This window comes from Fukomys damarensis, unplaced genomic scaffold (genome assembly GCF_012274545.1).
Source record: "Fukomys damarensis isolate Sample0158 unplaced genomic scaffold, DMR_v1.0_HiC HiC_scaffold_38, whole genome shotgun sequence".
Classification (NCBI taxonomy): Eukaryota; Metazoa; Chordata; class Mammalia; order Rodentia; family Bathyergidae; genus Fukomys; species Fukomys damarensis.
The window spans coordinates 64,471,090-64,497,098 of NW_022900950.1; the positions used below are offsets into that span (position 1 = coordinate 64,471,090).

The following is a 26,009-nucleotide window of genomic DNA, read 5'->3' on the forward strand; positions in this document are numbered from 1 at the left end:
TTTTTTTTTTTTTTTTTTTTTTGTTACCAGGGATCAGAGTCAGGACCTTGCACATGCAAAGCAGACACAGTGCTACTGAGCTTAATCCCCAGCCCTAAATGTCTGTATTTTCTAGAATTTTATTTTAAAATTAATCGTATGTATGTACTCTATTTATACATCTTTTTTCTCTTAAAATTATTTTGTAAATTCATTCATGTTTTTGCACATATGAATAGTTTACGTTATATGGATATACTTTAATTTCTTTATACATTCTCCTATTAATCCAGATTTGAGTTACTTCTAGAAAGTTTTAAGTAATAACTGAACATCTCTAATTTGAAAATTGAAAATCTGAAGTGTTCCAAAATCTGAAATCTTTTCAGCACTGATGTTGCTAAAAAAAGACAATTCTACTCCTGACCTCACATAACGGGTTACAGTGGAAATGCAGGCACACTAAAAATATGGTATAAAATTACCAAGGCCTGTGGTGCATATAAAATATAAGTGATTTTCATGTTAAAAACTTGATTTTTATTCCCAAAATATCTCATTATGTATACATAAATATTTCAAAATCCAAAAACCCAAAACACTTCAGAGCCTAAGCATTATGGACAAAAGATAGTAACCTGTATTACAAATGCAGCTGCATTTATGTATAAATTTTTATATGGAAACACTCTTTTTACTCCGGCAAATACAAAGGAATATAATGGTCGAGTCACATATCTTCCTTGGAAAAGTATCTGTTCAAATCTTTTGTTCATTTTTTAATTGGATTTTTTTCTTTTTACTGCTGAATTGTAAGAATTTAGATATATATCTTTGTCAAATATACAATGTGGTTCCCCCCCAAAATGCTTAGGCCAAAACCCAGGATCTTGCACATGCTAAGTGAGCATTTACTACTGAGTTACACCCTTGCATTTTAAAAAATGAAATGTGGGCTAGCCACGTTGTCTACTGGTAGGGTGCACACAGCATGCATGAGACCAAGTTTGATCTCCAGCATCATGAACACAAAAAGTGAAATACTACTGCTTTAGATAACTATGATTTGTTAATATAACACAGTCTACCTACATTTAAAATTATCCTTGTAATAAGAAGCATTATCTCCATAATCCTCAGCCACAAAACTCTCCCATGCCTAGTGAGATAGTCAACTGATACATGACAAATATGGAAATGGCATAAAAATAGAAAACATAACGTTTTCACAACAATTTTCTTCATCCTTCCTGATTTTAGGATTCTCTTAGCAAACTCCTAGGAGGAGATAAATGATAGAATCATGTAGATAAAGGTTAACCATCCTCTCCTTTTCTTTTAAGCAAGCTTTAAATAAGCAGAACTGTATCATGAATACAACCTCTTATACTTTGTAAGAACTAAATTTATTTCTTTTAAACTAAGATGTTGCTGTTTATGGGACTATTAAGCATCAATCCCCAATGTGTATTTCCATTCTCATTTCTTCACTTTTCTCTATTTCCTTCAGTTCCCCACGTGTTTTCCTTCCATCCTTTCTTCCATGCAGCTCAATATCCCACATCTATCCTACAGAATTAGGTGATTTCAAGTATGTTTTGACTACCAACTTTTGCTGACCCTATAAATCAACTACCATGCTTTTTACTTCAAAGAGAACAAAACAAAAATAATAAAACTTTCTGGAGCTCATAGGAAGAAGAGCAAAATGTTTGATTAGTGAAAGAGTAAAAGTTTTTTCAACAGTGTCTAAATAGTACTCTGCAGAATAAAACAAACACACTATTGTTTTTTTAAACTTTTCTATTTTAGACTATGTATACCCACAATGCATGAAAAACCAAGCAATCTTTTCCAGTGAATCTGAGGAAGTTCTATGGCTCAGTAACCATCTCCTCAAAGGTAATAGACATGGGGAGGAAAAAGCATATGGAATCAACTATTGATTTTAAACCATTCTTTTTATTTATTTATTTATTTTTTGGAACCAGGGATTGAACTTGGGTCCTTACACTTTCAAGGCAGGCAGTGGTACCACTGAGCTAAATCCCTAGCCCTATTGATTTTAAATCTTTGTAAAGACTAATTTCATATACTTATAAATTTTCACAGGATATATTATACCCAGGGAATGCTAAGATGTCAGAAACAAATTTAAAACTAACACTATCACTAGAATTGAGATAAACCACAGATGATCTAGCAATATTCAACACGATATTGTTGGGATATACACAACCCTTGGGTTATAAGTATTTCATGGAAGTAAATATGAGACAATTAATTATATCCCCACAATCAGATGGGTTCTTATCAGACATATGATGTTAAATTCAATTTGACAAGATATTCAATTTTAAATATTTGCAATATTTAAAAAGATTCAACATTTAAATAATATTAAGTGAAATAAATTAGACACACAAAACTAAAAATAACATTTCTCTTATATAGGAAACACAACATATAAATAAAAAGCAAAATAAAAGACAGGTAATAAGAAAAAAGAAAACAGATCCTTTGCAAAAGGAAAGGAGACCAAGAGATGGACAAGGGCGGGAGGAGATGAGGGGAAGGATAAAGATTTTAAAAGTATTGTGTATATAAATTAACGCCCCATGAGGAATGTAATCATTATGTACTATGAACGTGTACCTATAAAAAAATAAAAGCTGGAAAAAAAAAAACCTCTTTGTGTACATCTTAAAATTTTCAGTTCAACTAGTTTTAACACAAGAAAATATGACTGGCTTCAAATTTAGTAATACAAAATATGTGAGCATGATCATATGTTAACGAAAACAGACAATATGACCAAAAATTGATTTATTTATCAAAGTAAAATACTTTTAAACATATATAAAATTGCAAAATAACTGGTATTTTTCAATAAAGATATCTATATCAGATTATATCAATATCTAATGAGACGATAAAACATGTTTAATCACTTTTACTCCATTTTAAAGTCACCTTATTGAACGATACATCATAAAATCAGTAGTGGTACACCTAGGAAATTTACCAATAGAGCTCTCTTCCACAGGTGTGTATATTTTAATCTGTCTCATGTGGGTGTCTCTTCCATTTTGGTGATTGGCTAGAACAGCAATCTGTATCATGAATGTGCGCGTTGGCTTCTTGTGATTATCAGTTAAGGGAACGTGAATCCAGCCACTTGGTTCCACCAATTCAAGTTGCTGACAAGAAAAGAAAGTTAGATTATGCTTTTGCCCAATGAATACAATGTATAATAAAGAATGTATTCTAAAATTAAATTACAATTAACATTTGTACATTGAGAGAATGACACTATGATCATAACCATTACCAGTTATTGGGCAATTTTACCTGGTCTATTTTTACAGTTATTCAGCACTTTACATGAGTCACATTAGACAAAATAAAAATAGATGTATGAGTCATAGCGCTTATAGAAAACTACTAGATAACAATAGAAAAAAAGCACTTGTTTCCACAGCCTTTAGAAATATAAAGCATTTTTGCATAGGTTAAAAATATAATTTTATCACATATTTAAAACAGGTAACCAGTGTGGAAAATAACAGTGAAATGCTGCTATTACTGATAAAAAAAACAACATATATTTCTGATTTTCTATGTTAAAAAAACAAAATGCTATTAAATGAAGAATACTAGCCTGGTATGTCAACTAAAGAAGCTTGAATGCAAGTTCTGTACCTTAACCACTATTAGAGCTTGGGTATATTATCTAATCATTGGAAGCCTGAATTATATAACTCATTTTAATAACATTCCAAAAATGAGATTATCACTCACTTTATATGGATACTGGAAAGAACAAATGAAACACTATTTAAAGAAGCAAGCATAATATCTGACATATAGTAAATATTCAGTAAACTTAAAATCAAGAGTTATATAAATTAAGTAATTAAAGCACTTGAAATATGAAGGCACTTTATAGAGTTTTAACCATTTCCTGAATAGAAAATAATACCATTATTATTATTATTAGTTCTGCAACACTCTAGTTTTTTCTCCAAGGTGCTTTACAAAGGTTTATTAACAGTGAGCATATAGGTCCTTTTTTATTGTACCAGGAATCAAACTCAGAACCTTGCGCTTCTGAAGCAGGTGGTGGGCACCACTGAGCTAAACCCCCAGCCCATCATATAGGTCCTTTATAGGTACTATACATAGATCTTGAAAACATGAATCAGAATGTGATTCTTAAAAGATGCCCTTCTGGGCTGGGGATTTGGCTCAATGGTTCAGCCACCTGCCTCACAAGCGCAAAAGTCTGAGTTTGATCCCTGAAAAAAAAAAAAAAAAAAAAAAAAAAATCCTTTCACACTAGCAGTTAGCTCTTCCAGTGATGTGAGCATTTTACCAAAAGGGCAATTTTCCAGTTACTTTTTTCTACAGTGCTTTATAAAGGCTTAACAGTGCATATAGATCCTTTACAGACTCAGCTCTTGAAAACATGAATCAGGACACAATTCTTTCTTTAAAATTAAACTTATTTTTAAACTGATACATAAAAACATAAAAATTGTACATACTAATGGGGCACCACATGATGTTTTGATATTTGTATACAATGTGTAATCAGATTAAATTTCTCTCTTCAAATCTTTAGCTCTTCATATGGCAGCAACATGCAAAATTTTCTCCTCTACTGTTTGGTTGCAATGGATAATCACCCTACTGGTGCAATAGCACACTGGAATTTCTACTCCTGTCTAACTGCCACTTAGGACCCACTGCTCAGCCTCTCCCCATTTCCCTCTCCCCATCACTCCCTCAACCCTCAGGTAACCACTATTCTAGGCTCAATTCCATCTGATTAACTTCTTTAGATTTTATATATGTGTGAGATCATGCAGTGCCTGTATTTCTTTGTTTGGCTTATTTCACTTACCTAGTGACCTCCAATTCCGTCCACATTGTTGCAAATGAAGATTTCATTCTTTGGTAACGTGCATTTCATGGCTATTATGAATAGTGATTTTATTTTCTTTGGACATATTCTCAAATAGGATTGCTGGGTCATATACTAGTTCTATTTTGAAGTTTTTGAGAAACCTTATACTTTTCCATAATGGCTAGTTTATATTTCCACAACGTAAGAGGGTTGCCTTTTCTCTACATCCTTACCAACACTTGTTATCTTTTGTATCTCTCTTTTATTTTATTTTATTTTATTTTTGGTACTGCTATGGATCAGATGTAAGGCCTTGATATACTAAGTATGCACTATCACTGAAATATATCCCAAAGCCCCTTCTTTTGCCATAGAAAGTAGCCTTCTGTCCATGAGATAATTACCTTACTGAAGTTCTGATATGCATTTTTCTCATTATTTTTGATGTTAAACATTTTGGAAGTTCTACACCTTAAGCACTATTAGAGCTTGGGCATATTACCTAATCATTGTAAGCCTGGATTATATAAGTCATTTTAATAACACTCCAAAAATGAGATTATCACTCACTTTATATGGATACTAGAAAGAACAAATGAAACACTGTATTTAAAGAAGCAAGAATGTTGTTCATTTATATGCTTTAGTTTTAGCAATGTTACATTGAGGCCATACTTGTAAGTGAAATAAATAGGATACACACATGTAAATACCAAATAGTTTCTCTGGTATGAAAAACTAACAGTGTAAATAAGGATCAAAGTGTGTAATTGATATTGTGAAATAGGAGGAAAATATCTAAAGGAGTAGGGGAAGTGGGAGGGGTAGGGGAAAGGAAAGGGAAAAAAATACGAGAAGGGGAAAACATGGAAACAAAGTCTTTGTAAATAGAGAGGAATGGAGGGGGAAAAAGTAGTAAGACTGACTTTTCACCTTTAAGAGGCTAATATTTAAAAGTGGACTGTAAACAATCACATAAAATGAAAGCCAACCTTAGAAGATAGTGATCACTAAGATATAAAAATGAAATTTCATGAGGGACTGGCAGGGATGGTGAACTGTCAACAGAGAAAGGTTAATTTTTGTAACATTCATTTGTACTCTGCTGTAGATACATAAAAAAAATTCAACAACTTTAAAAAATAAATTACACAAAAAAGAAATGTTTATATACATTTATTTCCTATTTTTAACAGGATTATTAGGGATTTCTTGCTCTTTTGTTTTACAGTCTGGATTTTAACCCCTTATACACAATTTACAAATATTTTCTTCCATTCTGTAGGTTTTCTCTTCACTCTGATAACTGTTTCCTTTGCTATGGAGAAGCTTTTTAGTTTAATGCAATCCCATTTGTCTACATGTACTTTTGTTGGATGTGCTTTTGGGGTTATGTCACAAAAAGTCTTTGCCTATTGCGCTGTCCAGAATGCAATGGAAACTAAGAAAATGATACAAAAAAATAAATGAATCGAAGAGTTGGTTTTTTGAAAGAATAAATAAAATTGATAAACCCTTAGCAAACCTGATCAAAAAAAAGAAAAGAAAAGCCTCAGATCCATGCATGAAAAAGGCAAACTCTCAACAGATCCAACAGAAATCCAGAGGATCATTAATACCTATTTTGAGAACATGTACTCTAATAAAATGGAAAACACAGAAGAAATGGACAGGTTTCTAGATACTTATGAACTACCAAAGTTGAACAAAGAAGGTAAAAACATTTTAAACACCCCAATTACAATCAGTGAAATTGAAAATGTAATTAAAAAACTTGCTGTTTCTACTTCATCTGATAAATGTCTGTTCATGTCAGATGCCCATTTTTGGATTGGGCCTTTAAATCAGGGGGTGGGGTGCAATTTCTTTATATGTTCTAGATAGTAGTTCTTTGTATGAGGAACAGCTAGCAAAATTTTTTTCCCACACTATAGGTTATCTCTTCACTCTGTTGGTGGTTTCTCAAACAGCACATAATTTAAAGGCTTATGAAATTTCTGAGGATGATGTTTACAGTATAAATGAGGCATCCCAGTTTAGATGCTTCACACTAGAGAAAACAGAAAAACTATCTCTAATTGGCCTAAATGATATCAAGGACCAGTAGCTGAAGTGATAAGAAGTCTAGAGAAGAAAGAAGCTGATTTCAGGTGTGGCCTGAGCCAGTGGTTCAAAGACATTGCAAGCACTGGGTTTCTTTTCTTCTTTCTTGTTTTCTGTGGAAGCAAGCTTGCCTGACTTGCTAGGCTGCAGGTATCTTTATTTATATATATCCAGAAAGACAGACTATCTTTGCCTTAGCATTTTTATTAAAAGACTGGCACTTGACTGTGATTGGGTCATATTCAGGGACTTGTTCCTTGGGAAAGAATCATGGTGTTTGTTGATTTGCTCAGCAGAAGTCCTGAGCTCACTCCTGCGTCCTGAGAGAAACTAGTTTCTCCAAGAACCATGTGAATCTTAAAGTGGAAATAAAAGTTGTTGTGACGGATATAGGACAAATGGATTCCAAAGGAAGGGTTGGTTAGGATTCTAGGGGGGCAAACAAGGACTAATCCAGTTAAGGAAAAGAATGTATAAGAAGGACATTGAGTAGCTCCACAAAATGTCAGAAAGGCTGGCAATCCAGCTTGAGTAAAAATGCATGTATTTGTTTGTAAGGGTTACCATGACAAAGTACCACAAATCAGTGGCTTATATAACAAACACTTATTGTCCCACAATTTTGGAAACTAGAAGTGTGAGATCAAGGTGTTAGCAGAATTGATTCTTTCTGAGGGCTACGTGAGAGCATCTTTCCAGGCCTCTGCCCTAACGCCTGGTGCTTGGCTGGCAATATTTGGCATTCCTTGGTTTCCAGAAGTACTGCTTATATCTTTGCCTTCTTGTTCACATGGTATTATTCTTGTACATGCATCCAGCCCTGAGTCTACATTTAGCTTTTCTTTTATATTTAGGAATGTAGCCACTCAATGAGGATCTATGCTAATGACCTCATCTTCATTTGATAATCTGCAAAGATTATTTCCAAGTAACGTCACACTCACAGATACTGGATGAATTTCAACATCTTTTGCAGTGGCACAAGTCACACAGCATCCATGTCACTAGGCATGACTGTGGCATCGCAGCCCCTAGATGCTTGTTGCTGCTCCTCTGGACTCTCGTGGCCCAGGCAGCTATCCTTGCTCCTCAGTGACCCTGGCTCGTGTCAGCAACTTGACATTAGAGGGTGGGGAGAAGGAGCACCTAGCTTCCACCCTTTCCTCTCTCCTTCCTCAGATTCACAAAATGAGCTAGGTGCTCTCCAACACAGGGAAGTCTTCAGTTGCTGGTCAGCCAAATTTAAGACTGCCCACTACAGGTGGAGCCCACAAACTGCAATGTGAACCCTTTCGGGTGTCTCTAAAGGAAAGGGTTGGCAGTACTGCCTGTACGTGAGGTGTCTCAGGGAACGTAGCTCTCATAAAGAGTAAAAGGGTTAGAGGTGACAGGCTGGAAAAGCCGAAAACAAAATTCTTTGTCCTTCAGGTGACTCAGTCCGTCTTCCTCTACCCACAGAGAATTACTTTTAGGGCTTCTGTTGTTGGGGCTCATAGCAGAGGACAGAGGGCGAATTGCACTGATGTATACACATTGCAAACTCACCGGGCGCCATCATTAGCTCTGTCTAATCCTGACCCATTTGCTTTTGAATGATATAACACATCTATGTCTCCAAGATAAGCTTCCCCGGCAAAAGGTTAACTCCCACATCTAACAATGCTTTGATTCTTTTCAAATATACTGTTCCCCCTTCTTCCTAGTAACCACCTATCTCTGTATGTCCATCTCCCTCATAGGCTGTATCTTTCTGGAGGTGAGAGAGTTATCTTATTTACCGCAATATTTACAGTGCTTGTGCCCCTCTGCCACTGAATACCCAGCAAATGTGAGATGACTCCATGAATGGATGGATAAAAAGCACTGTGTATGTGCTGCTTGGGAGAAGGGACAGGGTAATTTATTAAATACTGTAGCTTTAAAAGGTTCTCCATTTGAGGCGGAACTTTCCTCAGAGCAGTTCTGCTATGATCAATGACCACGTCTTATTTTTATAACAGCCATGAATAGAATAAAATAGTGTGAAATAAAAATAACAACAAAAAAAGAAAGTTAAAACCAGCATTTAAATATACCCATTAGTAATGTATCAAAGGAAACAGGCTGTATAGCAACCTACCATGGCTTGATTTTAAGCCATGAGCACTGATGAGGATAAGAGAACCAGGAATTTAAGATGACAAAGAATTATTATGAAAAATTTTTATATAAATCATTTAACCATTAAGCAAATAATTGCTTATTTAAAAATTCAACTGAAGCAGAAAGATACACGAAGACCTAATTAACTTTTTAAAATATGTTCTGAATAGCAATGAATCCTTTAAAAGGTCACTTGGCTATCAAGATGCCTTCAAAAGGATATTATTCTTGATATTATTTCCTGTGCTTTTGAAGTTCTATTCAGGAAATGTTTATGTCTATGACTTTGAGTGTTTTTCTTATGTTATCTTATAGCAGATAACTTGCCTTACCTTTTTAACAAAAAAGCTAAGGCAAGATATATAAGAAGCAGGGAAGAAACACAACACATACTTTTGATCAAGCAATGAATGCTTCTTTTAAGAAAGGTGAGCCACATACATACAAAGCATCAGAAATCAAAAGTGGTGTTGTACTTTTCAACATCCACAGTTATAACTATGAGGCAATACAAAATGAATCTGAAATGCTGAAGAAAAATACTTCTGGAGTAGAATTCTGTACCCAGACAACTGAGAGACTGTTACTACAAAGTCATCACAATTCTTTAGAGGTAGTGAATAAGGGCAATTCTAACCACAATATAATCTTAAATACATTTTGTGGGAATATGAAACTCTGAAGGGTACTAGGAGGAAAGGTAGTGAGAATTATTTAGCAATGGGTGATGGAGACATCCATCAATTAAGGTCAACTCCATTAAAGTTTCTTGCTTTATGATTTTTTTCTTTTTCATTATAAGATAATGGTAGTTCACGATAACTAACATTTTTGGAACACTCACATTTTGCCAGATGTAGTCTTAAGAATTTTACATGCATTGGTTTACTTCTATCTTGCAACAGCCCTAAGGCACACCATATTAATCTTTATTTTGTATGCAAGAAATCCAAGGCAGAGAGAGGCTACTTTCCCAATATCAGGGTTAAGTGGAATAGCAGGAATTGAGATGACTCCAAAGCTTGAGCTCTCAGATCCTTATTGATTCAAACAAATACATGTATATCCAACAGATACATGGAGCAAAAATGCACAATTTTATGAGATTATATAGAAAAATATACTACTTATTTCTAAAGCCTATAAAAATATAACTAGTTTCGGTAATGGCTCCTTTAAAGTATAATTCACTGAGATGCTACTATGTACCAGCTCAGGCACTTAATAAGCATTTGTTTCAATCATCCTAACATCACATCTCTAATTTATAGCTACAGACTCTGAACTTCTCAGAGGTTGTATAATTAGCTTGATGATCACTTTGCTGGTGAAGGACAAAAGCCAGTATTTCAAAGTACTTTCCCTGAGAAACACCTGAACATCACAAAAGTAATGAGTAGTTCTAAGGATATTTTTCTGGAATAAGAATAATACAGTAACATTTTTTGAGAGGAGTACAAGTGAATACTGACAATCCCAAAAGCTATATTCTGTGTAAGCTTTAAATAGAGGTGACAATTTGAAGACGATTGGGAAGAAAAGAAACGAACTCAACTGTGTCAAACTCTCATAATATTCATTGTCTTATGTTAGTTACTATGCACAAAAATAAAGCATGATCATCATAACAAATAAAGTTCTTGTTACAGATCCAGGCAGAAGTAAAAATCAAACATACATCTCCAGTTTTCAAATCAAAATGAAAATGTCTCTATTCTCAATAACAAATTTTCAAAATAACTAAAATAGCCCTCCCACAGACATACACACATTTTGCACATAAGCTTTGATTTCTATTGGTCCTATAATTCATATATGACAGATTCTATTTAAAACAGTAAATAAAGTCCAAAAACTGACATCATAATTTATTGTCAAAAGTATTGAACCAAATCTAGAATATCTATGAATGAAGTGACATTATACAAAATAAGTATTTTGGAGTACAAATGTAAAAAGTTTTATTTTATTTGAATTTTTAAAACATTGAACTAAGTCTACCACTTGCAGCTTGGATATCATGAAGTTTGACCTTTATGTGAATTACCATCATTTTGAGAAAAATGTTAACTTGTTTCCTAAAACTGCAATCAGTGACAAGAAGTAGAAAAAGCAAAGGCATTTTTGTCCTATTCACAACCACCAACAAACAGCCCAGTGGGGGAATGGCAGTGTGCCAGGTTGCCCTGTGAGCAATTAGGCTTCATGGCAATCAGGAAACTCAGACCCCTTAGGCCCTTAGAAAACTAACATGTTAAGGACTTGGCGCTTTTATTTCCCTTTGCAGAGCCATATTTGAGATACATTTTGTTTCTGGTCCATCCTCTTGACCAAAAAAAAAAAAAAAAAAGAAGAAGAAAAAGATTAAAGACAATTAATAAGTAAATCCAGAAGAATATGAGATTAGCAAGCACTCTGGTCTACCAGCCCTGTTGACTAAAATTTTGTAATTGGTCCTGAATATACAGCAATCTCATTCTAATAATCAGAAGAAACAATTAAAAGATTCATACAACTATTATAAAATGCAAAGGTGCATTTTAATTGAAGAAATTAAAATGGAAATAAATCTAAAATTCTTTATGAAAAACAGTCAAAATGACAAAAAACAAGTTTCAGCAAAGCTGTGCATATTTTTTTATTAATTTCTTTATAGAAAATTTTTAACAAAATAATGCTGAATAAATCCAATAAACTTTAATGAGACTATACACCAGAACTTAGATTTTACCAAATTTAAACCTGAAATTTCCTATTATCAATCTGGTTATTGATTTCTGCTTTGGAAGTTTTTCAAATCTGAACACTGAGTTTGTCAACACATTGCACAATTTGTAAATCTGTTCCTGTGTCTAATACGATACCTAGAAGCATAAAAGGAGTACAAATGAATGAAGTGAGATTAAAAATGAGAAATTATTCTGAGGGTTATAAACATACGTCCTAACGTAGTGTTTGATTAGGAAGCGACTATGTAAGGGTCAGGTGAAAAACCTGACTAATTGAAAACAATAATGTGAAGAAATAAACATATTTAAGAATCTGAATTTCCAGGGAGATACAGGAAATTTATGACATTTTTAATGTGCAGCTAGTCAAGACGTACTTCATTTTAAAAATAAAACAAATTTTATATGTCAAAAACTAATATTGCAGTCAGTCCTTCACACATATCTCTAACAAAAGCTCATTATTTAGCCTTTAATACTTCTAGTTTCATTTCAAACTTTTCATTACAGTTTTTTCCTACTTTGATGTGCCAATGACAATATACATCTATGATGTATAACATACAACTTATCCTACAAACCAAAACGCTCACAAACTGAAAATATAAGGACCAACAAATGTTTAACTACACTCAGAAAACACAGAGTCTTTATTCCTAAAGGAACGTTCAGTAAAAACATGATGTGTGAATAGCAGACACTGATGTTCACACAAGCATACTGCAGACAACCCAGCAGGCAGTTTTCTGTTTTTTTTGGATTATGCTCTGGAGGTGCTGGCACAATGGAATTTCAATACCATAATTGCTTATTTCTTCATGTATCTTTAAAATAACAGGTATCGAAAAATTACAAAAATAACAAAATAAATGTTTTTAATTCTTCTTTTCAAACGATGTAATTTATAACCATTACACACATAGAGAAGAAGCACAAAAGGGGGGTAAAAAAGAAATAAAGTAATGTTCCAAAGGTTCAGTTTACAAGGACCTCACACAAAGTTTTTTTTTCCCCCTCTGCAACTCTTAGTAGAAAATGCACTAGCTGCCAAGAGCTATGTCCATCTAAAGCAAAATGCTTAAGATGGAAATAGAGTGCTAATACAAAGAAAGGACAGGATTCAGTATACAAATTTCTGTAAAATCTATTAAAAAATAAGATTTTGATTTTGATATATCTTTTTGACTAAAAATTATAATAATAGATAAAATACTAAAATATATGGTACTGTATTAAGACAATAAGAAGTAATCAAATTTCAAAGTTTCTAATTAAACCTTTTTTTGTAAGTTATTGGGAATTCAATACTAGTCTTGGTTCACATGATAGAACAATGGGAAAATTTTCCGAATGGTTGAACACTAACCCTGACAAGTGTGGAGAGCCAACTACAATACATTATATGGTAGCATAACCTGCCACCCACGTTGCTGAGAGAACAGCTTTCAAACACATGCACTGAGCTGTAAAACCACAAAATCCTTATTACACATTGTCTTTCTTACTCTAGGTGAAATATACCATCAATTCTTTCTGTATTAATCTTTTTAGTACTACTTTTGAAGCCTCATTATAAAATATCATTTTCTGATGATGTAAATGATATCTTTTTAAAAAAGAAAATGAAACAAGAACATTATCATCCTTCTGTAGCACTACAAATGAAGGCTGTTGTTACAGCACAAAAATCTCAGATTATTTTGAGGATCCCTACTATCTAAAATGAATTTAAAGATAAAATTTATTTTCCTTTCTCACCTTTCAAAACAGCTCAATGCAATAATGTAGCAATAACTGCCAAACACAAAGGGGTCTGCGATACAGAATAAGGCTTAAAAAATTGTGGACAGTACTTTTTCAGAGATTCAAAGACACTACTTTTAGATATGCAAGATGGTTTAAATCATTTTTAAAAATGCATTTCCCTGAAAAACTTTGCTTGAGTAACTTCCCGCCAAAATCCCTCTCCTACCCTTTACATTGCCTTCCCCACCTCCGGCCCACCATAACCCACCTCCACCCAGTCTGCTAACTGAATCATAGCATTCCAGAATGGTTACAGGACATAGCAGCTTCTTCTGGGGTTTTCATTTGCAATGTTGTTGGCCAGGAGAATTTTATTTGTGAGCGCTTCTATTATACTGACAGGGTCAATTAGCCCTGTGAACTATTAGTCTTTCTGCCTAATAGCTTGGCAGATTATTCAAGTGGGACTGTTCATAATCTATAACTGAATGTAGCCAATTAACCTCAGAAACATGACAAGACTGGTTATCTAATGGGATTTTAAGTTTACCTTAATAACATACTATAGTTATATAATTTCACAAAATTGATGGTATATTATTTGATAGAAACTATATTTTCCCCATATTGAATTGATTTTAAGCGATACATAAATTACAGAGTAAATTTTATTTAATGGACAAAAATTTTGAAATAATAACTAGCTATATTATGCCTACATTTTCCTATATGTTTATACAACTAAATAAAACATGAGGGGCTGGGGATTTAGCTCAGTGGTTCCACTGCCTGCCTTGCAAGTGCAAGGGCCTGAGTTTGATCCCTGGTACCAAAAAATAGAGAAAGAAAGCAAGCAAGCAAGCATGAGAACCACATATTATATTGTGTCATGATTTCTCCCCAAGATGCAGAAAGCACTACTACTTTCCTCGAAACTAATATGAAAACAAATTTGTACTTTATTTCAAATATTCAAACAATCTTTAAATTGTCAAATACTTTTTAAAGCATGTAAGGAGAGAATTTGCATTAGCTTAGGGTTAACTATATGACAGGCAGTAAGTACTTTGTAACCTTTATTTCAACCATCTCCGGAATCCATTGAGATCTATGGATAAAAACTTGAGGTTTCAGAGAAGTCAAATGTTTCCACAGATAATAAATAGCAAAACTAAGATTTGAGGCCAGATCTGCCTACTTCAGCAAACTGTGGTCTTTGAATGTCATTCAGCCTAAAAAATATGGATAGTCCCTTGGTCTTCTCCCAGTGTCATCTTACAGTAAGGGGGTCATACAACAATACCAAGCTCCAACGCCATTCTACAAAAAAGTGATATCCAATTATTGATCAGAAACAACTTGAAGGAGATTAATGAATAAGTAAGATTGTTCTAATTAGTAGCTGGGCATGGTGGTGTATGCCTGTAATCCCAGCTCTTGGGAGGCTGAGGCAGGAGGATCACTTTGAGTTTGAGACCAGCCTAGGCTACATAGTGAGTTCCAGTTCAGTCTCAACTACATAGTGAGACCCTGTCTCAAACAACCCTCCAAAAAAGAATGTTCTAATAATCCTATATATAATTGCACATTAAAGTTGTATAACAGCAAAACAATATATTTTTTCAAATCACATCCAACCCAAATGCACTCTCACACATATGTGTGATCTGCACACACACTTATCCCATACATACCTGCTCAGATACACACAAATGTATCTAAAATGCTATTTGCCAATATTTCCAGTTTCCAAAACAAAGGTATTCCCCATTTTGCCAGACCATGAAGGAAAAGTTGGTTCAGAGTGACATGATCAAGGTGTTGATCTTTTTTGCAAAGAATGACTTTTTATGTCATGCTTATCGTAACTGTCTGATTTAGTGAGCCAACTTAACGTATGTTCTGGCAAAAGGTATGTCAGGGTTCCTTTGGCTTTTGTTTTATAAATTTTCAAAAAATCAATTTGTTTAATTATTATACCAAAGTCACCTAAAAACAAATACCTGTTATAGAAGCATGATCCAAAAATCGATTACTACTTCCAACATTTCTGCCTTCCAATTGGCTACAGTGATTCTCTGATAAAATATTTGTATAATTATGATACAGCTTTCTCAAAACTACGGGCTTACCTAAAAGTGATGGCAATAACGATGTGTACAAACCACTTTTCCTTAAAAATGCTCACTTATGCCCTCTTGTTCTATAAAGTTGTCACTGCAAATATTGAATTACTTTAAAACAGTACATCCTTCAGAGAAAGTACAAGGGCTCAGAGGTACAATTCAGTTACCGACATCATAAAGTCAACTTTGTTTAAGTCTTAAATGTCACAGCATATAACATTTCAACAACAGAGTTTAGGGCCAGGGATTTAGCTCAGTGGTGCCACTGCCTGCCTCGAAAGCAGAAGGTCCTGAATTCAATCCCCAGGAACAAAGAAAAGAAGAAAGAAATCAAGAACAGAGTATAACATTTTTAAAAAGTGTCCAAGTTAGTAAACAATTACCTTAGTCAAGAAAGAGCTAATACTTGACACAATGGTCAATTTTAGACTTTTAACTAGAAAATATAAGAAGACTTGAAATTGCTAAGCTATAATTTACATGTCACAAACTAATAATGCCACTGATATTGTCATTCTGAAGAATTAAATCTGTATTATCTAACCCTACATTGATGGAAATTTTATTTTAAAAAAAACATCTAACTAACCTGCAAGAGAAGCATTTCCTGTCCAACAGTGAACTCTTGATATTAAAATGCCAAATATCAACATTTGTAAAAAAATCAACAATAGCAACACCAAAGTAATTGACCACCAAAATAACCCACCTAGTCTCTTTTACTTTAGCATGACTTACTATATGCAGGACACACTTATTAGCTCTTTCCAACCTTGTGCAGTCACATATAAGTAAGGATAAAGCAAGCAGCCAATACAAAGCTAAAAGAGAAAAGTGTAGAAGGACACAAATTTATATTATCTAAGAACCTACTGTGTATTATGTATAAAGGAGATGTTTTTATGCTGCGTATCTCATTTAATCTTCACAACCACCCAAACAAGATAGCTACTAAGAGTTAAAGTTACTAAATAAACAGAGGTTCAGAAACACAGAGAAATTGCCCTAAGTTCAATCCCTGGTACCAAAAAAAAAAAAAAAGAAAGAAAAGAAAAAGAAAAAAGAGAAATTGCCCTATATCACAAAACATGTAAGTGATAGTATTAAGACTCCCAACTCAAATCTGACAGATTCCAAAGCCCATAATTAAAGCAGCATGTGGCCAATACAATCTAGAAACATGTTCCTTTCTCTGGCTTAGGTCTCATCTTTCTGTCCTACTCTGAAAACAATATTTAAAACCCAGATTGCAGATTATGAAACAGACTGGGTTTTCCCCTGTAAGTCAGGGTTAGAGAACTTTGCGTCCAATGGTGAGTACAACATGACTCTGGGGAAATATCAGCAAGTTTCAAAAGACCACAACCTCAGGTTAAATAGAGTTCAATGAGTCATGGTAATTCCATGCTACTGATAATCCTGACTTTAGTCAAAAGAAAACTCAAAATTCGAATTCCATATTTGTCTTAGGCAATTCCCTTTCAATACAAGTCTTCATAAAAAGAAGTATTCTAAAGCCAAGAATACCTCTCAAAGCCTTTCACTGATTTTTCTCAGAGAAACAATAAAATGATAGAATTTACCAACTAGATTTTACAGACTGAAGAATGAAGGCAGGAAAGTTTCTTCTTATTCCTCAAAAATGTCTTCCCTATCATACTTTATCACCTTAGGGCCATGAAAGAGACATTATGACTCTACTCATTTCCTAAAAAGTACAGTGCAATGCCCTTAATCACTATCTTCTCTAAGATTACATGCTTCTATCAGAAAGCAGGACCACCAATAGGGTTGAATTATTTTTTTTTACCCTTTCTCCTTCCCTGGCACTGGGATTCAAACTCAGGACCTTGCACTTGTGAAGCAGACATGGTTCCACAGAGCTAAATCCCAGGTATTATGGTTACATGATTTTAAGAACTAATCTGCCTTGGATCCTTTTCAGTAAAGCTAAAATAGATGCCCCTGCAGTATTTTTAAAATAAACATCAAGGACTACTGCAGGAAAAAAAAATGTGTGTGTGTATGTGTGTGTGTATATGTGTGTGTATGTATATGTGTGTGTGCGTGCGTGCGTGCGTGTGTGTGTGTAACTAAGCACCTATGTGCCAGGTATTTAGTCATGAGGATTATTAAAACAGAAAGTATCCTTGTGCTAATAGAAACTATCAAAGATTAGACACACACACGCACGCACGCACGCACACACACACACACACACACACTTAGGAAAGCCACAAATTTGGCTTCAAGGTTTCTGGCATTTAAAACAAAACAGATACCATTATTGGTTCTGACAGTACAGATTCTTCTACTTCCAAACAGAAATTTCCAAAGGGCCATTATTATGTCTTTTTAATCACATGTGCAAATTTTTCACTACAGAAATGACTCTAATATCATCTGCTGGTGGCTGACAGACATTTCTCTGCTTTAACCCCTTATGGTCCTATGAATTAACACTAAGAGAAGTTCTATAAAAGTGATTTTGCAAAATAATGCAGCTAAAATATAATATTTACAAATGCTAAAGAACATGTATGCTCTTTAAGCAGTTCCTAATTTTAAAAAAAATTAGATAGGAAATTCAGCACAGGGAAAATCTAAGAGTAAGCTGTTAAGACTATCAGAGTAACTCCTCAGACAAATTTTGTATGTGATACCTCTCTATGGTAATCTGTAACACATAGGAAAATAAAGTTTTGAGGTTCAATTTCAAGGGTTAGCAATTATAACTAAGATAAGTACAACATTCAGTGGACAATAAAAATGAACGCAATATTTTTAAAGGGCTATTCATCTCTCATGAAGCTGAAATTAGAGTACATGGTTATTGTTAAGAGACAACTGTTACAAGACACTCTATGTAAACAATATATACTGATTTGCTAGATTCACTGAGTCAAATGACAGGAGTAAATCTTGAAGAACATTCTACTCTCCCTGAAACAATTTCATATAAAGACACTATTACTAAATAATCAGAGTACTTTTCCTCAATTTCAGAGGCATTTATACAGTATGAATATGTAGGTTAACTCATACAAAATTGAAAAGCTGTAAGTTAAAGAATATATAATTATTTTAATGGGGATTTTAAAAAATATTAGAGTAAAATAATATCATATGATCTCACTTAAAAGTGAAATTTAAAAAATTTCAATCCATAAAAACAAAGAACAGAATGGAGATTACCTGAGGTTAGTGGGTGGAAGGACTGGGGAGATAATTTTCTGTCAAAGGACATAAAAACTCAGTCAAAAAAGAAGAGTAAGTTCAAGAGCTCTATTTTACAGCCCATTGATTAAAGATAATAACAATATATTGTATACTTGAAAATTTCTAAGACAGATTTTAAGTGTTGTCACCACAAAAAAATAAGTATGAGAGGTAATGTATATGCTACTTATGGTTGATACAGTTGTTCCACAATGTACGTGTGTGTGTATCAAAATATCCATTTGTAGTCCACATATACAATTTTTAGTAAATCTTTAAAACTAAAGTTTAAATTTAAGAAAGAATATAGTTTGCAGAGTTGGAAGGTATGCTTTTCACTTTTTGTTGTTTTTCTAAATACAGATAAAATAGATACACTAATACTATAAAGTCAGCCCCCCATAACCATGGGTTTTACAGCCATTGATTCAATCAACCATTCATCAGAAATGTTCAGGAGAAAAATCTGTGTCTATAAATGAATATGCATATACTTTTTTCTTGTAATCATTCCCTAATTAATACAGCACAATAATTATTTACATTGTATTTGCACTGCATTAAGTATTACATGTAATCTAGGGACAACTATAGTATATAGGAAGGAATGTGTGGGTTATATAGTATGACACTTTATATAATGGATTTAAGCATCTGAAATTCTGCTAACTACTTGGTCCTGGAACCAAACACCATGGATACTGAGGAATGACTGCATACTAAAACAGTATTTTATTAGTTATTTTCCAAAGATTTCTATTGTGATCAACTTTAGATTGATATAATAAAATTTGGGAATGTTTTAATACAGGAAAAGACTAGGGTATTCATTTATTATAAAGTCTCATTTGCTAAGCAACATATGTAAAGTCTCAAGAAAGAAGAAGGAAAATAGAAGTTGCCAGTGTATTGTAACTGTTAATTTATTTGAGGTCAGTGTACCCGGCAAACCATAAGGAAACTTCTTAACCTGACTAGTGGGGTATAAGGTTGAAGCCAAATTATATATATTTAATCTGAAAGATCTTCCACTCTGTGGTAGTTTTGCTTATCTGGCAGTAAAGAATGAGCCAGAGATCGTGTTACACACCTGTAATCCCAGAACTCAGGGGTCCGAAGCAAGAAGGTCACAAGTTTGAGGCCAGCCTAGACTGTATAGTGAGTCCAAGTCCAGCCTGAACTACAAAGTGAGACCCTGTCTCAAAAAAACAAAATGAAACAAGACAGAATAGGAACCTAAGGAATATGTAAGACTTAGAGCAATAATTCAAATTCTTTATTATCAAAATGAGTAAAGGTAATTCACATAGCTACTTAAGAAATTCTACCTTAACTTAGAACAAGATTAAATCTAAAAAGTTTAGGTTTCATAACGATAAATTAGATAGCTAATTTGGTATGTGAGTAATTTCCCTACAGCTGCCTCAAAGCAATGGTACCACTTAGTCTGAATCGAAACTTTTTTTTCTCATTGGAAACTCATTGAGAGACTCCTTTGACTACAGTTTCTGGAATTCTAAATTAAGGACCGTAAATCAAGATTAGCTGTGAACCATTCAATTAGCTAATTATCATTCTTAAACTAATTACAAAGTAAACAATTTATTCTAAAAACGGTGGCAAAATAACTTCGCTACAATTTGGTTTTTACATCAATAACTTCAAACACAAGGGTAAAGAACCTCAAATTTCTACAAACATTTGTATAACAGATTTTCTTAATTCCCTTATGAAGAGAAAATGACTACAGTAAAGTATCCATTAACTTACATTCCCAGCTTCTGCTACAATATTCTAATTCTTTTATTCTGAAACTTGAATATTCACTGATTCTTTATATACTATATCTAAAACAGGAAGCTGAGACAGTTAAGGCTCCTAAGTGAGCTCACTTCAATTAAGATACAACTTTAAATGATAAAGTGCTTCAACAGATAGGTTTCAGCAATATTCATAACAGTACTTTCTGAAGATGCTATTGTTCAAATCAGGAACACATTAGTTGCCAGGAATAAAGAATACTAAAAAGTTACAAGAGGATGAAGAGGCTGCTCTGGATGGATCACAAATACCGCTTCATGGCCTTTTGGCTAAGATCAAGTGTGAACTGGATCATAAATGTCCCCAAAAGTCCCCCATCTTAAAGGGTTCATTCCCCAGCATGTCTCTAGTGGAACCTTTAAGAAGTAGGGTCTAACAGGAAGTTTTCTAGTCACTGATGATGTCTCCTTGAAGAATATACAGTACTGGGACTCTGGACCCTTGCTCTTCTGTCTTTTGCTTCCCAGCCACGAGGTGAGCAGCTCCCCACCATGATGTGCTGCTTTGCCATAGGCCCAAAAGCAACTGGGCCAAGAGGCCAATCCATCAAAACTGTGGGTCAAAAAAAATTTTCCTCTTTATAAGTTGAACATTTCAGATAATCTGTTACAGAAACAGGAAGCTAGTACAGGTGGCTCAAAGTTAACCCATGGCAACCAAGGAAAACATCACTGATCAGGTATGAGAGGTCAGTAAACAAAGACCATGGGGGCACTAGTCACTCAATTCTAGTTCTCTCTCCTGGTTATCTAGCTACTGTTTTCATTCTACAACATATTATGGCATCCTTTATCTTACAATCTAGCTTTTCTGATTTTAAAACTTCGTTTTCACACAGCTCATCTTACTCCTCTCCCCTCCCTGTCCCTTCCCTCCTCTTCTCTCTCTCTTCCTCCCTCCCTTCTCCCTCCCTCCTCCTTTCCTCCCCCCCACTCTCTTCTCATTCTCTGGTCCAGATAACTTTGTTCCAAATCTAAAAAAAGGCAAAAAAAATTAAAAATAGATTTACCAGAGGATCCAGCAATACTACTTCTGGGTATATATTCAAAGGAGTTGAGAGCAGGGTCTTGAAATATTTGCATACCATGTTCATAGCAGTACTATCAAAATAAGCAAGAAGTGGAAGCAATCCAAGTTTCTACTGACAGAGAAATCGATAAAGAAAATATAACATAAACATACAATGGAATATTTTGGCCTTAAAAAGGAAAGAAATCATGTCATGTGCCTACTGCATGGATGGAACCTTAAGGACATTATGGTAAACAGAGTAGCCAGTCACAAAAAACAACTTATGAGCATTCTACAGTAGCCAAGTTCATAGAAACAAAAAATAGAGTATCTGTCACCAAGCAATGCAGGGAGGTGTCACTAGTGAGTAGAGAGTTTGTTTTGCAAGTTGAAAAAGTTGTGATGTATTTTAGGACCATGTGAATATACTTACTACTGAATAGTATCGTTGCAAGTAGTGAAGATAGTAAATTTTATGGTGTTTTTTATAATTAAAACATTTTTTTTCTTAACATCTAGGAGGAAATCTGATTTGCCCAAATAATCTATTTGAAGCAAACTCTACATGTATGGGTAACTGGCAAACCCATGGACTGACTGATAGATTTATTTAATAGGTGTTTTGTTTTTGGTACCGGGGATCGAACTCAGGTCCTTTCGCTTGCGAGGCAGGCCACCAAACCGCTGAGCTAAATCCCCAGCCCTATTTAATAGTTTTTATTGATCACCTTCCATATTAGTCAAGGTCCTCAGCCATGTGCCCACTCCCGCTGTGGCCATTTGGTCTGCCCAGTGTGCTTTCATGACAAGAAGGGTTGATAATCATTTTCAGTTTCATAAATACATATTTCTATTGAAATATATTGTCACATGGTTAAATAAGGTTTTTAAAAAATTTGTATTTTGCTTTCTTTGCCTTTAACTATTATTTTTGCCACTCTCCATAAAAGAAACAATGTAGTTCTATAACTGCTGCAGAAGATTAACTGCAAAACTGACTTTACAGCATGATGCTCTTCTAGTAAACTCATCAACCGCTAAGTATGTGTTAAGTATTTGTATGCACCAGCAGTAGAAAACCTTTCAACCCAATGCATTATGAAAACAAAAATCCCTCTCAGAATCATCTTATTTGGTACAAACAGACATTGAGTATGCCTAATCCAAAAATCTGTAATCCAAAATACTCCAAAATCTGAAACTTTTTTTGAGCACCAACATGGCATTACAAGTGAAAAATTCCACACACCATGAAACTTTGTTTCATGCACAAATTTATAAAAATGTTGAATGAAATTAGCTTTACATTATGTCTGTAAGGAATATATGAAATATAAGTGGATTTCATGTTTTGATCTGAATCACACCCCCAAGATATCTCACTATATATTTGGCAAATATTCCAAACTACTTTATATTTTATTTATTTACTTTGGGGGGTCCTGGGGATCGAACTTGGGTCCTTGGGCTTGTGAGTCAGGCTCTGGAACCACTGAGCTAAATCCCTAGCTCTCCAAACTACTTTAAAGAAGAGCTGCTTAGTCTGTATTGGCATTTTGATGGTTCCAGCCCTCACACTCTTCTTTCCCACTATTTACACTCCCTGAATATATACCTACATCTAAATTTCAATTTTTACATTGATGGTTCTCCAATTACAACTCTAATCCAGGTTTCTTTCCTTGGTGCAATCCAGGTTATCTATCCACTAAAAATTCCTTCATTTGAAAAGATAACCAGAAATCACTAACCAAAGTTAATCCCATTATTTTAACACCTTTCTCTCCACCCTCCCTACTCTGTAGGAAATGTTCCTTAAATTTGTATTCTATTTCTAGTAGATGGCAATATCCAACCAGTTACCAGAACCTGGAAAGAGTTCTATGTATCTTCTACCTACCCAGGTGGCACTCAGTCACAAATCTTTTTGATTTTACTCCATCCAAATACATCTTTTCATCTTGACCTGAACTGACCTAACCTTAGTTATATCATCATAATTTTTATACAGATACAATATAGTATGTCTTCATGTTGCTCCAGCCACAACATTCCCACAGTCGGATTTTACCAACGTTTCTTTACTTAAAATCTATACTCCCTGGAACTCTAAAAGCAAATACAATCTGATTTTTGCCTATACATTTTCAATGAAATAATTACAAACTATATTTGTACACAGAAACTATGTTTCATCTTTCTTGCCGCTCACTCTCATCCACCCAGCTTCCAGGCATACTGAATCACTTGCAGTTCGGACACTATGACATGCTGTTAGGCTTCCATACCTTTATGTAATGCATGTTCAATAGGCTTTACATATATCATCTTTACATTTAACCATCTCTTTTAGAAAAACGTTTTTTCATGCTGAAGTATTTTTATTACATGAAATAGTGAGAAAAGATGATAAGCCTAGCTATACAATGTTTTCATGTTCTGGGTATGTTTTTGTTTACTAACATTAGATTGATATGACATGTCATATAGGCAAAACAGTGAGACCTCGTCTCAAAAACAAAATCAAACCAATGAACACAGGGCTGGAGATGCAGCTCAGTGCAAAGGCCCTGAGTTCAATCCCCAGTTCTGAAAGAGAAAGAGAGAGAGACGGAAACAGAGAGAGAGAGAAAGAGAGAGAGTGGGGGAGAGAGAGAGAGAGAGAGAGAGAGAAAGAGAGAGAGAGACAACAGACTCAGAGACAGACAAAGAAAAGTGACAAAAACAAGGTCAGTGTACTTGAAGCAAAGGGGAGTGCTGTGAGAGGAATTAATGACAATGTGTCTTTTACTGTAATAAATTTTAAAAATGTAAACATTCATCAAATATTTCAAATACATCTCATGTCTTCTCAGACACTTAATATTTCTTCATAATGAAACATTCCAAATCTTCTAACTTTTTTATAGTTATCATCTATAGTATGCTACAGTGCAACAGCACACCAGAATTCTTACTCCTTCCTAACTTTAACTTTGTTCCCACTGATCAACCTTTCCACATTCCTCCTGTGATCACGGTGACAAGTCAAGCTGACCGATGAAATGCCTAGCATGAAGCTCTGGTTGTATCTCTGAATGACAGACAAGTAGTCCCCAAGCTGAGCAGGGAAGACCCACCCTTAATGTAGGTGGCACCAACCAACCGGCATGTAGCCTGAGTGGAATAAAAAGGAAAGAAGTCTTCCCGTTTTCTTCTTTGGAGGAGCTTTGTTCTTCATTGCGTTTGCACATTTGTTTCCAGTTCCTTGAAGCCTCCAATGCAGACTCTTCAACGTTTCAACACAGGCTTGCACAGGATTCTGCAGTCATCTCAAGACCTTCAACCTTCAACTGGATCCTCTGGCCCTAGAGTGCGCAGGCAGCCAGTTTACATTCTTTACCCATGATTCCACAGGTGGCCATTGTTAACCCTACCTAGTAAATACTTTACATAATTATTTATTTATATAGATATAGATATAGATATATAATTATTTTTATATATATCTATATATCTATATATATTAACTAAATCTATTCCTCTAGTGAATCCTAATTCACCTCTTTTCATTTTTACTCCCCTACGACTCTACTAACCACCATTCCTCTCACCATTTCTATGAGATCAACATTTTTAGATTCCACATATTAGTGAAATTATATGGTACATTTCTGTAACTGACTTATTTCACTTAGCAGAATGATCCCCAGTTGCAGCCACGTTATGGAAAATGATAGCATTTCATTCTTGTTTATGGCTAAACAATATTTCAACATGTATATCCAGTTAATATCAGTTAATAGCCACTTAGGTGGTTTCTATTTCTTGGGTATTGTGAATAGTGCTATAATAAATAATGGGAGTACATGCATCTTTTCAACATACTGTTTTCATATCCTCTAAATATATACCAAGAAGTAAGATGGCTAGATTATATGGTAGTTCTATTTTGAATTGCTTGAGGAACCACCATATAAACTGTATTTTGCATATAAATTATGTGTCTAATTATGAACTAATAGTTCATGAGTCCTCTTTCCTCCACGTCCTCACCAGTACCTGTTATCTTTTGTCTTTTTGGTAAGAGTAGAGTGATTCTCTTTATGGTTTTGATCAGCAATTCTCTAATGGTTTATGATGTTGTCATACTGTGATTTTCTCATTATGGGACATGTGTATGTTTTGGGGGGATATCTATTTAGGTCTCTTGCCAATCTACAAATGAGATTTTTTTTTTTTTTT

General features: G+C 34.3%; 1 protein-coding gene across 2 annotated transcripts in view; it reads right to left on the reverse strand.

Moving 5' to 3' along the window:
• Window positions 1-2,637: 2,637 nt before the first annotated feature.
• The window catches only part of Anapc10 (anaphase promoting complex subunit 10), a 57,066-nt gene continuing 33,694 nt past the window's right edge, over window positions 2,638-26,009 (reverse strand). For both annotated transcript variants that reach the window (XM_010610947.3, XM_010610946.3), the window contains exon 5: window positions 2,638-3,179. In XM_010610947.3, the coding sequence (XP_010609249.1) occupies window positions 2,949-3,179 (231 nt within the window). In that variant the 3' untranslated portion in view covers window positions 2,638-2,948. The remainder of the gene's footprint in view (window positions 3,180-26,009) is intronic.